Source organism: Lynx canadensis, chromosome E2, assembly GCF_007474595.2.
Source record: "Lynx canadensis isolate LIC74 chromosome E2, mLynCan4.pri.v2, whole genome shotgun sequence".
In the NCBI taxonomy this organism is placed as follows: Eukaryota; Metazoa; Chordata; class Mammalia; order Carnivora; family Felidae; genus Lynx; species Lynx canadensis.
The window spans coordinates 60,413,143-60,425,732 of NC_044317.1; the positions used below are offsets into that span (position 1 = coordinate 60,413,143).

Consider the following 12,590-nt stretch of genomic DNA (forward strand, 5'->3'; position numbering starts at 1 on the left):
AGTGAGCTGGGGGTCACATCTGCGAGGAGCAGTCTTCTGGTTATGCTGGTAAAGCGATTATGGTGCCAGGAAGAAGGGGGGAGAAAGGGAGTTCGGGCTCGATACTTGGGTGATGGTGTGACTTGAGAGATGAGGGATGTAATGGCCATGAAGGGAGAGTGTGTGGGGACAGGATGTGCGGGCAGGTGGCCACGGTTTCTGGCAGAACAGTAGACGCGAGAGGGATGCAGAGGCTGAGGAGTGACAAGAGCAAGAGGACGACAGTCAGGCCAGAGCCTGTGGAGCTTCTCCACTCTGCGAACCCTGCCAGGATGTGTGAGGACTTTGGTGCAGCCGGGGCGAGGGGGGAGGGCTCGTTCATGCTGGAGGGTAAGGTCGCCTGTGACCTGCTGACCTGGTCACCTGTGACAGACACTAGGTCCTGCCGGTCTGAGGCAGGGTGGCCTGCACAGAAGGATCTTGGGGCTGCCACCACTAGTGGAAACCACAGCAGGTCTAGAGTGGCGTTGGATCCTGTTTGTCTCTACCGAGCACACTCTGGAAGCTGGTGCTCACTGTGGTGTGAGGCCAAGAGCGAAGACCCCTGTGGTGCCCTATCTCTGTGTGTGCCACACAGCCTTCCGGGCCACACGGCCTTCTCCTCGAAGGTGCGTGTGCTGCTTAGCCCTTCGTGTGGGTTTCAGTTCCCTGCCAGCCCGTGGAGTGACTCAGACGGGCCGATCACATCCTCTGACAAAGCAGGAGACACCCCACCCTCTCTATCCAATGAAGCCTGCATCCTCCGGCTCCTGGTTGTTCGCTCTTTTTTCTTTTTTTTTAACTTTTTTTAACGTTTTTTATTTATTTTTGAGACAGGGAGGGACAGAGCATGAACAGGGGAGGGTCAGAGAGAGGGAGACACAGAATCTGAAACAGGCTCCAGACTCTGAGCTGTCAGCACAGAGCCCGACGCGGGGCTCGAACTCAGGGACCGCGAGATCATGACCTGAGCCGAAGTCGGACGCTCACCTGACTGAGCCACCCAGGCGCCCCATGTTCGCTCTTTCAGAACACAACAACCACGCTCTGGGCCCGTCTGGGTGCAGTGTCCTCCTCTCCCAGGTGGTGAATACCTGTGGGTAATAAAGTGCTGTCCGTCTCCTCTGTACGGGGTCGGGTGCCATGTGTTTAGTCATCCCATTGCCCTAAGATGGGATGCCCGCCCTCACCAGTGGGATGAAGAGGAAGTGATTACAAGTCACATATGGGGAGGCCGGAGACCTTTCTGCAGCGTGGGACAGTGAGGCAGTGTTGACCATAGGCATGTGGTTGTGAGATCGAGTTTCCAGAACTGTGTGTAGTTAGGGAGGGAATGTGCCTGATGGCCTGGGGACCTGGTACTGAGACTTATGTGACCGTGGCCGCCACAGAAGAATAGCCTGGCATGAGTGGGTGGAACCTCTGTGCCAGGTCCACAACTTGGATACGTACTTGTCCACGTGCCTCTTGTGTCGGCAGAACCCTGTGATCAGTGGGCCCATGAGGAGGGAAGAGCGCCTTGGCTCCCAGCACTGGGGCCTGGTTCCTCCTCTGAGTTGGGAGGATGGGCATGGATTAGGGGTGGGTGGGGGAAGGGATTGTGGATCTTGGGAAAGGGGCTTTGTGTGGTTTCATCTGTCACCATCATGCCAGGGCAGGGTGACCTTCGAAGACGTGGCCGTGTACTTCTCCGGGGAGGAATGGGGTCTCCTGGACGAGGCCCAGAGATGTCTGTACCAGGATGTGATGCTGGAGACCTTGGCCCATATAACCTCCTTGGGTAAGCCCCTCCAACCCACCCCTGTGCCCTGGGCTAGTCTCTGCCCTCCCCATGTCCCCAGCAGCAGTCTGTCTTTACTTTGGGAGCACGAGCACTGCTTCCTTCCCCAGTTCCCCGGGTGGGTGCTGTCGTAGGTAAGGCTGGGGTCTGTGCACTGCCCTCCTTCCTGGAGTGGGACCGGCTTTCCTGCTGACGTGCAGGGAAGAGGGTGGAGTCTCGCGGTGGACCTAACGGACACCAGCTTCACTACCCTCTTCCTGCCCGGGTGACTTCGTCCACGCGCAAGGCATCTGCATGCTCCAGGTCAGCTGCCTTCTCTAGCTGACGCTTCGCCGTGCCTGCCCGTGCCCGCAATTGCTTTCTCCGCCAGAGTTACTGCTTCCACGGACCATGGGCTGTTCTCACGAGACCCCCTTCCAGAGTTGTCCGGGGACTCTTTAGTTCTCTTTCCCATAGGCTGTCATGCGCTGGGCTGTTCTAGGCTGCCGGTGGCCACTCATCTGTCCGCTCCTTCTCCTTAGTGCCTGTATCACGAAGGTGCCATATCCTTGCTCGTGGTGGGAGTGGGGCTGGATCGGGGAGCCTGTGGTGGTTCACAGTAGGTCCGGTGACCCACCCAGAGGATGGCTCAGAGGCAGCCAGGCCCTGCAGAGTGGCACCTGGAGGAAGACGACGTCAGTGTTGGCTTCAGATTGCCCCCAAAGCCTATTCTCTTTGACTAGTACTTTGAAGCCAGTGGCCGTACTTCATTTCTGTCCTTCCTTGCCCTTTTATGGCGCTTTGCCGAATGTCATCCCTGTTACTTGTCAGTTCTACTCTACCTTCCGGCCCGGGGTGAGCGTCACAGCTCTGGGCTCCATATGGCACCGGTTTTTCTCACCACTCCACCTGCAGCACTCTGCACAGTGGCCGCTGTGTATCCTGTCATGAGGTGTGGCCGTGTTCTTAAGCCGTCCCTGAACACCACCTGCCCTGTCACGGTCCTGTTTCCTTGAGCCTTGACACACCCTTCTGCACGGCATTCGTGTCACCACGATAAGTTCCTTTGGAAAGCTGTTTGCAGAGGACTGAATTGTAGACCTTTTGCCTCCTCTCTGTCCCGCCTCATGCTTGGCCTTCATCTCGGAAGGCCTCTCTCATGCAGTGTTCTTTGTACCCCACTACTGCTGAGCAGCCCCATCCTCAACCTCAGCCAACTCTCTGGTCCTGCAGACAGGCCCGTGCACGGGTTCCCGGGTTTGTTGGCCACACATTTGTAGCTCGTGTACTAGCCTCCCTCCCGTCAAAGTCAGCCCGCGCTTCACCAGCATTTCCTGCTTTCAGGCTGCTGGCATGGAGCAGGGGACGAGGAGGCACCCGAGCAGAGCGTGTCTGTACAAGGAGTGTCACGGGGCAGGACTTCCAAGGCGGCTGTGTCCTCCCAGAAGGCCCCCCCTCGTGAGGTGTGTGTCCCGGACTTGAGGGAACTTTTACATTCGACCGAGCACCACGCGACACCTGGTGGACAGAAACTGCACAAGATGGGGGCGTGTGACAAGCAGGTGTATTTCGACACAGACCTTGCGCACCAGCAGCAGCGCACTGGAGAGAAATGCTTCGGGAGCAACAGGGGCGGAGCCTCTTCTTGGAAGGACTACACATTCTGTGTGTCCGGGAAGCCCTTTTCCTGTGGCGAGGTTGTGAGGGACTTGTTGGCGAGCTCGAGATTCCTCCAGGATCGGGCCACACACGCCAGGGAGAAGTCAGACAGGAGAGCTGAGTGCGGGGCGGCCTCTCACGGAAGGAGAACTCCGTGCACCTCGGGAGAGGGCGCCAAGGACCTCACTTGCAGACACACCCTTGTTCGTCACCAGAGACACCTCAGCAGAGAGAGATGCTTCATGTGCAGTGAATGTGGGAAATCTTTTAGCAAAAGCTACAGCCTCAGTGACCACTGGAGAGTGCACACTGGGGAAAAGCCTTATGAGTGTGGGCAATGTGGGAAGTCCTTTAGGCAAAGCTCCAGCCTCATTCAACACCGGAGGGTTCACACTGGAGCAAGGCCTCACGAGTGTGACGAATGTGGGAAATTATTTAGCAACAAGTCCAACCTCATTAAACATCGGAGAATTCACACTGGAGAACGGCCGTACGAGTGCAGCGAATGCGGGAAGTCCTTCAGCGAGAGCTCTGCGCTCCTTCAACACCGGAGTGTGCACACTGGAGAGAGGCCTTATGAGTGCAGCGAATGTGGGAAGTTCTTTACCTACCACTCCAGCCTCATAAAACACCAGAGAGTTCACTCAGGATCAAGGCCCTACGAGTGCAGCGAATGCGGAAAATCCTTTACTCAGAATTCCAGCCTCATCGAACACCGAAGAGTCCACAGCGGAGAAAGGCCTTATAAGTGCAGCGAATGTGAGAAATCCTTTAGCCAAAGCTCTGCGCTTCTTCAACATCGGAGGGTTCACACTGGAGAGAGGCCTTATGAGTGCAGCGAATGTGGGAAATTCTTTACTTACAGTTCCAGTCTCCTAAAACACCAGAGAGTACACACTGGATCGAGGCCTTACGAGTGCGCCGAATGTGGAAAATCCTTTACTCAGAACTCTAGCCTCATTAAACACAGGAGAGTGCACACTGGAGAAAGGCCTTATGAGTGCAGCGAATGTGGGAAGTCCTTTAGCCATAGCTCCAGCCTCATTAAGCACCGGAAAGTGCACACCGGGTAAGGGCTTGAGGAGTACGGTGAATTTGGGAAATGTTTACCCGTGTCTGCCATTTCAGTGACCGTTCAAATATTCACACCAGGAAAAAGGCTTTATGAGTTTTGAAGGTGGGAAATATTTTTTTTTTTAATATTTTTTTTTTTCAACGTTTATTTATTTTTGGGACAGAGAGAGACAGAGCATGAATAGGGGAGGGGCAAAGAGAGAGGGAGACACAGAATCGGAAACAGGCTCCAGGCTCCGAGCCATCAGCCCAGAGCCTGACGCGGGGCTCGAACTCACGGACCGCGAGATCGTGACCTGGCTGAAGTCGGAAGGTGGGAAATATTAACGTCCGTGTCCAAGCTCCTAAAACACCACAATGTCACATCAGAAGAAGGCTCGGGATTGTGGCCTATGGGAGAAGGGGCTGACTGAAGTCTAGCCTCGGTGCACTCCAGAGAACTCACACTGAAGAATGGCCTTAGAAATGCAGTGACTGTGAGGAAGCCTTCAGCCAAAGGACTTACCTCATCGGAGATGACAAATTTCAAATGGGAGACCTACCTGAAATGTGCAGGTATACAGCATTTAGGTGTTCAGTGTGACAGCGCTGGAGGAGAGCCTTTCGGAAGGTGCCATTTGCCTGTGTTGAACCTCATACATCTTAACATCCCCAGAAACCCCAGGGATGTGGCAGCTGCAGTGCACTTTGTGAACCTGCCCAGGGCCATGCTCCAGTGTCAGGGCAGGTCCCAGATGACCATGAACAGCCCCAGTATTGCTCCTTCCCCACTTTTCCTCCCTGAGGAGGTAGGGCATGGATCTCACCCAGTTTTGGCCTAGAGCACTGTTGGTGCATTGAAAAGGTGGACTGCATGTCTCAGGGCTGTTATTGTCCTCGTGACTCTAGAGATGGAAATCCCAGCCTCCCAAGTCACCAACCCAGCAGTCACCCTCCCATTGCTCTTGTTTGTACCATAATAAAGGTCTTACTGTTTAAGTCACTGTTAATCGTGGGGATTCCATTCACTGTGTGCGTGCATGAAGTTAACTGTGTTTGCTAGCATGAGCATGTGAACAGATTCGTGTGCCTTAGAAGGGACAGTGTGACGGCAGAAGGTAGCTCTCCAGTCAGAGTTTAGTTTGTATGGCTGCTTGAAGACTTTAAGGGAAGGCTGAAAGGCTCTGTGATCCTAATTTATAGTTGGATGCCAGGATATTTTGTAGGGTCAGAGTTTCAACCCGAAGAGCGGCAGTTGTTGGCTGTTAGGACAACCTTCAGGGCTTCTAAGCAACATAAAGTTGTTGTCTTGTTCACAAGGGATATTGATGGTATAGTGAGTGCCCAGTGCTCTTGAAGGAAACCTATTCCCCAGGCCTGGCAGCACAGCCACAGGCCTTGACGTCCTGAATTCTGTAGGTAGCATCACTGGTTTTAAGACTATAAGGGCCATGGGCATGATCACTGGACACAAATTGGATTAATAGAGAGTGCAGGAGACCAACAAACTGGAGTGATCCTCTCTGAAAAGGGCATCCACAGTATTTAGGCACTATGACCTTGAAGGATGAGCAGGTACAGAAAATCTCAGGACCTCCAGAAGGGTCTGTCTTGTGTAGCTGAGGGCCTGTCAGAAAAAATAAACTCAAGGTTTTGTGGATTCCTGGGTCCCCTCTGGGCTGTTCACCAAAGTCTGGTATAGATGGCAGCAAAACATGGACAGAGACAGGAGAGAACTCTTAGTTCAACAGTGAGGCCTTTTTGACCCAGCCAGTGTCTTTGTTGAATGACACGGAAACACCTTCATTGCTCACCTAGTTTTCCTGCCGCTGACACCTATGTCTTCTGATGAGGACACACATGGTGGAGTCAGTATGGTGGCCCAACTTGATATCTGAAGTGTAGGCCATCCAGACTTTTTTTTTTCTTTCTTTCCTCTTCTTTATTTTATTTTTTTAGTTTTATTTTTATTTTTAAAAATTTACATCCAAATTAGGTAGCACATAGTGCAACAATGATTTCAGGAGTAGATTCCTTAGTGCCCCTTACCTATCTAGCCCACCCTCCCTCCCACAACCTCTCCAGGAACCCTCCGTTTGTTCTCCATATTTAGGACTCTCTTCTGTTTTGCCCCCTCCCTGTTTTTATATTATTTTTGTTTCCCTTCCCTTATGTTCATGTGTTTTGTCTCTTAAAGTTCTCATATGAGTGAACTCATATGATTTTTGTCTTTCTCTGACTAATTTCACTTAGCATAATACCCTCCAGTTTCATCCACGTAGTTGCAAATGGCAAGATTTCATTCCTTTTGATTGCCAAGTAATACTCCATTGTATATATACACCACATCTTCTTTATCCATTCATCCATCGATGGACATTTGGGCTCTTTCCATACTTTGGCTATTGTTGATAGTGATGCTATAAACCATGGGGTGTATGTGCCCCTTCGAAACAGCACACCTGTATCCCGTGGATAAATGCCTAGTAGGGCCATTGCTGGGTCATAGGGTAGTTCTATTTTTATTTTTTTGAGGAACCTCCATACTGTTTTCCAGAGTGGCTGCACCCGTTTGCATTCCCACCAGCAATGCAAAAGAGATCCTCTTTCTCTGCATCCTCGCCAACATCTGTCATTGCCTGCGTTGTTAATGTTAGCCATTCTGGCAGGTGTGAGGTGGTATCTCATGGTGGTTTTGCTTTGTATTTCCCTGATGATGAGTGATGTTGAGCATTTTTTCATGTGTCGGTTGGCCATCTGGATGTCTTCCTTGGAGAAGTGTCTATTCATGTCTTTTGCCCATTTCTTCACTGGATTATTTGTTTTTGGGTGTTGAGTTTGATAAGTTCTTTGTAGATTTTGGATACTAACCCTTTATCTGATATGTCATTTCCAAATATCTTCTCCCATTCTGTCAGTTGCCTTTCAGTTTTGCTGACTGTTTCCTTCACTGTGCAGAAGCTTTTTATTTTCATGAGGTCCCAGTAGTTCGTGGCAATCCAGACTTTTAATGTGAACCTTATTGTTAAAGCTTCAGTCAGGTACAAATGACATGCAGTTTCCATCATTAAATTATGCAGTTTGATGTTTTGACATTCATGTAACCCATGAAGCCATCAATCATGACCATAAACCTTCCCACACCCCCATATTTATTTGTGTTCCCTGATAATCCATCCTCGAGGCAGCCATTGACTTGTCATTATAATAGATGAGTTTGCATTTTCTAGAATTTGTATGATTGAAGTCTTAGAGTCTTTAGTCCATTTCCTCGGGTGCCCTCATGTGGCACTTATTTTGGAATTCATCAGTGGTGCCTGTACGAGCAGTCCATTTTTATATCGCTGAGAAGAGTGTCCTATCGATACGACGCTATTTACTTATTTATTCCTGTTAATGGATATTTGTTTCCAGGTTCAGCTGCTGCAAGTAAAAATGCTGCAGAAATTGGATACAGTTCTTCGTACTGACAGGGTCCTCTCTGTTGTGTTAATCCTGGAGTCAGCGTGTGGGTGAATGTAGGGCCTCTAAGGAACCCCAGATTGTCATCTAAAATGATCCTTCCTCTTGTATTCCCACTAGCAGTGTATGAGAGTTCCATTTCTCTGGTATCTCTGATAGGAGTGGGTACGGTTAGTCTTTTTAAATGTGAACCCAGTTGGTACACGTGTAGCAGTATCTCACCGTGGTATAGGTACGTTTCCCTCATGTTGCATGATGTTGAGCAAAGCTCTTGGACTCGAAATACAAAATACGGGAGGAGGCTGGGCATGGAGTCAAAAAGCCGCATCTACACTGTAGCAAATTCGAATAGACAAAAGGCCGAGCACTTTATCAAGTGAACAATAAAAGCTAACAAATGGTCGTGGTACATATAGGTTAGAAGCCTTGCAGATTTACCTAATACTTGCCTAAGGCTAAATTTTCCATCCTGATTGGAACCAATCTGCATTAAATAAGGAGCACAACTGACAAAACCCAGCACTTAAAATGATATATCATAGGTTCAAATATTTTGAATGTGTGTAATAAAGTTTTTGGAGTCATACAAGAGCATTTCCATCTTAGAAACACATTCTGAAGGGATTAGGTGAGTAACGACATCACGTCTGGGATCAAATTTAAACTCCTAAGTGGATGGGGGTAGATGAGTGAAGAATGACCATAAAATGATAGCCTTCTCCGTTTGGGGAATATATTTGGAAATGCCATTATAATGGGTAGAATATGTCATGTGATGAGTAATATCATATGGTGAGGAGGATAAACTCAAAAGGACAGAGGAAGCTTTTAATACCGTAAGCATGAAAAGGACAAAACATACGTTCTAGATATGAGCAGTTGAGGACAGTTATGCCTGAATTAAATTGTTTAAAAGATATTTAAAACATAAAACTTTCTTGCCTTTTTAAGTAGCCATTATTAATGTGTGTGTTATTCCATTTTATTTGATCTAGTAGACAAATCCTACAAAGATTGAGATAGCCCTTTGTAGCTTTAAAGAAACAATTGGTATTACCACAGAAAGAGGGAACGCAAAAAAGCCTTGAAAAAAACACAAGGCCCACTTCCTTCCTTTGCAGATAATTAAATTAGGGCCCAAGAAGCGGAAGTGACTTGCAGGATGGGAAGTAAAATCCAGGGCTACTAACTCTCACTTCAATGTTTTGTTTCATGTTTACTTGTTTTTGTTTTTGTTTTTAATGTAAAAACTTTAGGGGCACCTGGGTGGCTCAGTCAGTTAACTGTCTGACTCTTGATTTCGGCTCCAGTCATGACCTCACTGTCGTGAGACTGAGCCTTGCCTCCGGCTCCGTGCTCGGGGTGGAGCCTGCTTAAGATTCTCTCCCTCTGTCCCTCTCCCCTGCTCACGTGCTCTTTCTCTCAAAATAAGTAAATGCAAACACATAACTGTATTTTTACTGGTGCCTGGCTGGCTCAGTTGGAAGAGCACGTGACTAGATTTCAGGTTCCTGTATTTGAGCCTCACATTGAGTGTAGAGATTACTTAAAAACATAAGTAACTTCCAAAAAAGCTTTAATTTGTTTAGAGCGCTTCTAGGTTTATAGGAAAATTAGGAGGAGGGTAGGCACCTCCCGCGTATCCCCTGCCCCCACACACACGCAGCGCCTTTCCTCCTCCATTATCAAGGTCCCCCACCAGAGTGATACATTTGTTATCTTTGATTATCATTATCACCCAGAGTCCATTGTGCATATGAGGGTTCACTCTTGGTGTGTACATTGGAGTCTGAACAACTCGTAATATATAACAGTATCACATAGAATATTTTCACTGCCCTAAAAATTCTCTGATTCCTTCTATCCATCCCTCTCTTGCTCACACATTGCCCAGGAACCACTGATCCTTTATTCTGTCAATAATGTTGCCCTTTTCACAATGCCATATAGCTAGAATCCTACAGTATGAATCCTCTTTAATTATTTTTAATGTTTTTTAAATTTATTTTTGAGAGAGAGAGAGAGCGCGTGTGCGTGAACGGGGGAGGGGCAGAAAGAGAGTGAGACACAGAATCTGAAGCAGGCTCCAGGCTCTGAGCTGTCAGCACGGAGCCTCACAGTGGGGCTTGAACCCACGAACTGTGAGATCATGACCTGAGCTGAAATCAGACTCTCCATCAACTCAGCCACCCAGGCACCCCCAGTATGAAGCCTCTTCAGATGTCTGTTTTCACTTACGCACTTAATATGCACTTTAAGATCCCTCCATGTCTTTTCATGGCATGATAGTTTATTGCTTTTCATAACTAGATAATATCCTTGTCTGCACATATCAATGTGATCCATTCACCCACTAAGGAGACATCTTGATTGCTTCCAAGTTTTGGCAATTTTGAATAAGATGCTAGAAACCATTACTGGCAGATATTTGAGTGGCCCTGTTTTCTTTTTTTTTTTCTTTAATTTATTTAAATGTTTATTTATTTTTGAGACCGAGAAAGACAGAGCGTGAACGGGGGAGGGGCAGAGAGAGAGGGAGACACAGAATCCGAAGCAGCTCCAGGCTCTGAGCTGTCAGCACAGAGCCCCACATGGGGCCCGAACTCACGGACTGCGAGATCATGACCTGAGCTGAAGTCGGAAGCTCAACCAACTGAGCTACCCAGGCGCCCCGAGTGGTCCTGTTCTCAACTCCATTGGGTAAATACGAAGGAGCACAGTTGCCAGGTTGTATGGTAAGAGTAACTTTAGTTCTGAAAGAAACCGCCCAAGTGTCTTACAAAGTGGCTGTGCCGTTGTCACCAGCAAGAAATGAGAGCTCACGGTGTCCCCCATCCTCACCGGCATGTGCTGTCATCAGCATTCCCGTTCCTCACTCTAACAGGTGTGTGGTGGCATCCCGGTGAGGATTTTTGCATCTGTCCTCATGAGAGACTGGGTCTATAGTTTTCTTCGTTGTCACAGCTTTGTTTGGTTTGGGTACTGGGGCAATGCTAGCCTCTGAGGAGTTGGGGCTCATTCCCTCTGCCTCTCCCTCTGAAGAGATTGTAGAGAATTGGTACAATTTCTTCTTTAAATACTGAGGAGAGAGCATCAGTGAAGCCATTTTAGGGTGCTACGTTCTGTTTTGGAAAAAATTCCAAAAGGAGACTGATTCAGTTTCAAGACTGATGCAATTTGGATTCAATTGAAATTCTTGATTCAGTTTCTTCTGTCCTGTATCTCTTTGTTCTATTATTCCTGGAACTGGTAATTGACAGCTTCTGTGGTTGTCCTACAGCTGTGTCATCTGTTTTCTCTTCCAGGCTTTTCTGTTTGTTTTTTCCCAGTTTTGGAGGTTTTTCTGAGATATCTTCAAGTCAGATTCTTGGTGAGCTACGTGCAGTCTACTGATAAGCCCACCAGAGCATTCTTCATTTCTGTTACACTTTTGATCTCTAGTATTTGTTTTTGGGGGTGGGGGTGGGAGGGTTGTTCGTTTGGAATTTCCATCTCAGTTTACATAACCCTTCTGTTCTTGCATGCTGTCTAATTTATCCAGTACAGCCCTTAGCATCTTAATCACAATTGTTTTAAACTCCTAGTCTCCTGGGGCGCCTGGGTGGCTCAGTCGGTTAAGTGTCCGACTTCGGCTCAGGTCATGATCTCGCGGTTTGTGAGTTGGGGTCCCGCGTCGGGCTCTGCGCTGACAGCTCAGAGCCTGGAGCCTGCTTCGGATTCTGTGTGTCCCTCTCTCTCTGCCCCTCCCCTGCTCATGCTCTGTCTCTCTGTCTCAACAACAACAACAACAACAACAACATTAAATTCCTAGTCTCCCACTTCCACATCCCTGTCTAGTGTGAGCCTGGTTCGAAGGCTTGCTTGGTCTCTGCAGACTTTTTACATTCATCACGCCTTGTGATATTGTCTTGAGGTCTATATGTGAAGTACTCCATGAACGGGACTGGTGTAGACAGGAGCGGCGCTAGTGTGGGGAGAAGGGGACTGTTACGTCGTCTGTGACTAGGGGTCTGTTTGGTTTTGTCTTGTTTTATGCCTGGAACAGTGTTGTGATTTGTTTGGTACAGAAATTTCCTCTTTAACCTTTGAGTTCCTTATGAGTGGATCGTCACAGTTTCTGAGATTAAGAGGTTTTGTTTGTAGGTTAAAGATTCATTTTATTATTTTTAAAAAATGTTTAATGCTTATTTATTTTTGAGAAACAGAGAGACACAGCATGAGCATGGAACGAGCAGAGAGAGCGGAGGACACAGATTTAGAAGCAGTCTCCTGGCTCTGAGCTGTCAGCCCAGAGCCTGACATGGGGCTCGAACTCACAAGCTATGAGATACTGACCTGAGCTGAAGTCGGAAGCTTAACTACTGAGCCACCCAAGTGCCCCAAAGATTTATTTTCTTTTATGGAATGAATTACTGACATAAAATAGAGGTCTCAATCATATAGTGAGTTTGTGCTTCCGCACTGTGCCTTGTCAGTGTCCCCCCACACCTTGGCTGGGACAGGATGGATCAAGTGGCCTGGAGGTAGGTATATTTCCCTTCCCTCTGTTCACCTAGGCTCTGGTACATCCTGAGCAACTTAGGCTCTGCTCAAATAGTGTGCATATTGGTTTGGTATGATTGAGAGCCATTCGTTGATG

General features: G+C 48.3%; 1 protein-coding gene across 4 annotated transcripts in view; it reads left to right on the forward strand.

Moving 5' to 3' along the window:
- Window positions 1-12,590, forward strand: part of LOC115502274 (zinc finger protein 154-like) — a 39,420-nt gene that overhangs the window by 6,994 nt on the left and 19,836 nt on the right. For 3 of the 4 annotated variants that reach the window (XM_030297504.1, XM_030297503.2, XM_030297506.1), the window contains 3 exons: window positions 1,672-1,798; window positions 3,122-4,613; window positions 4,824-5,499. In XM_030297504.1, coding sequence (XP_030153364.1) covers window positions 1,672-1,798; window positions 3,122-4,509 — 1,515 coding nt within the window. In that variant the 3' untranslated portion in view covers window positions 4,510-4,613; window positions 4,824-5,499. Of the gene's footprint in view, window positions 1-1,671; window positions 1,799-3,121; window positions 4,614-4,823 lie in introns of those variants that run through there. The other variant, XM_030297505.1, reaches the window with a different exon arrangement.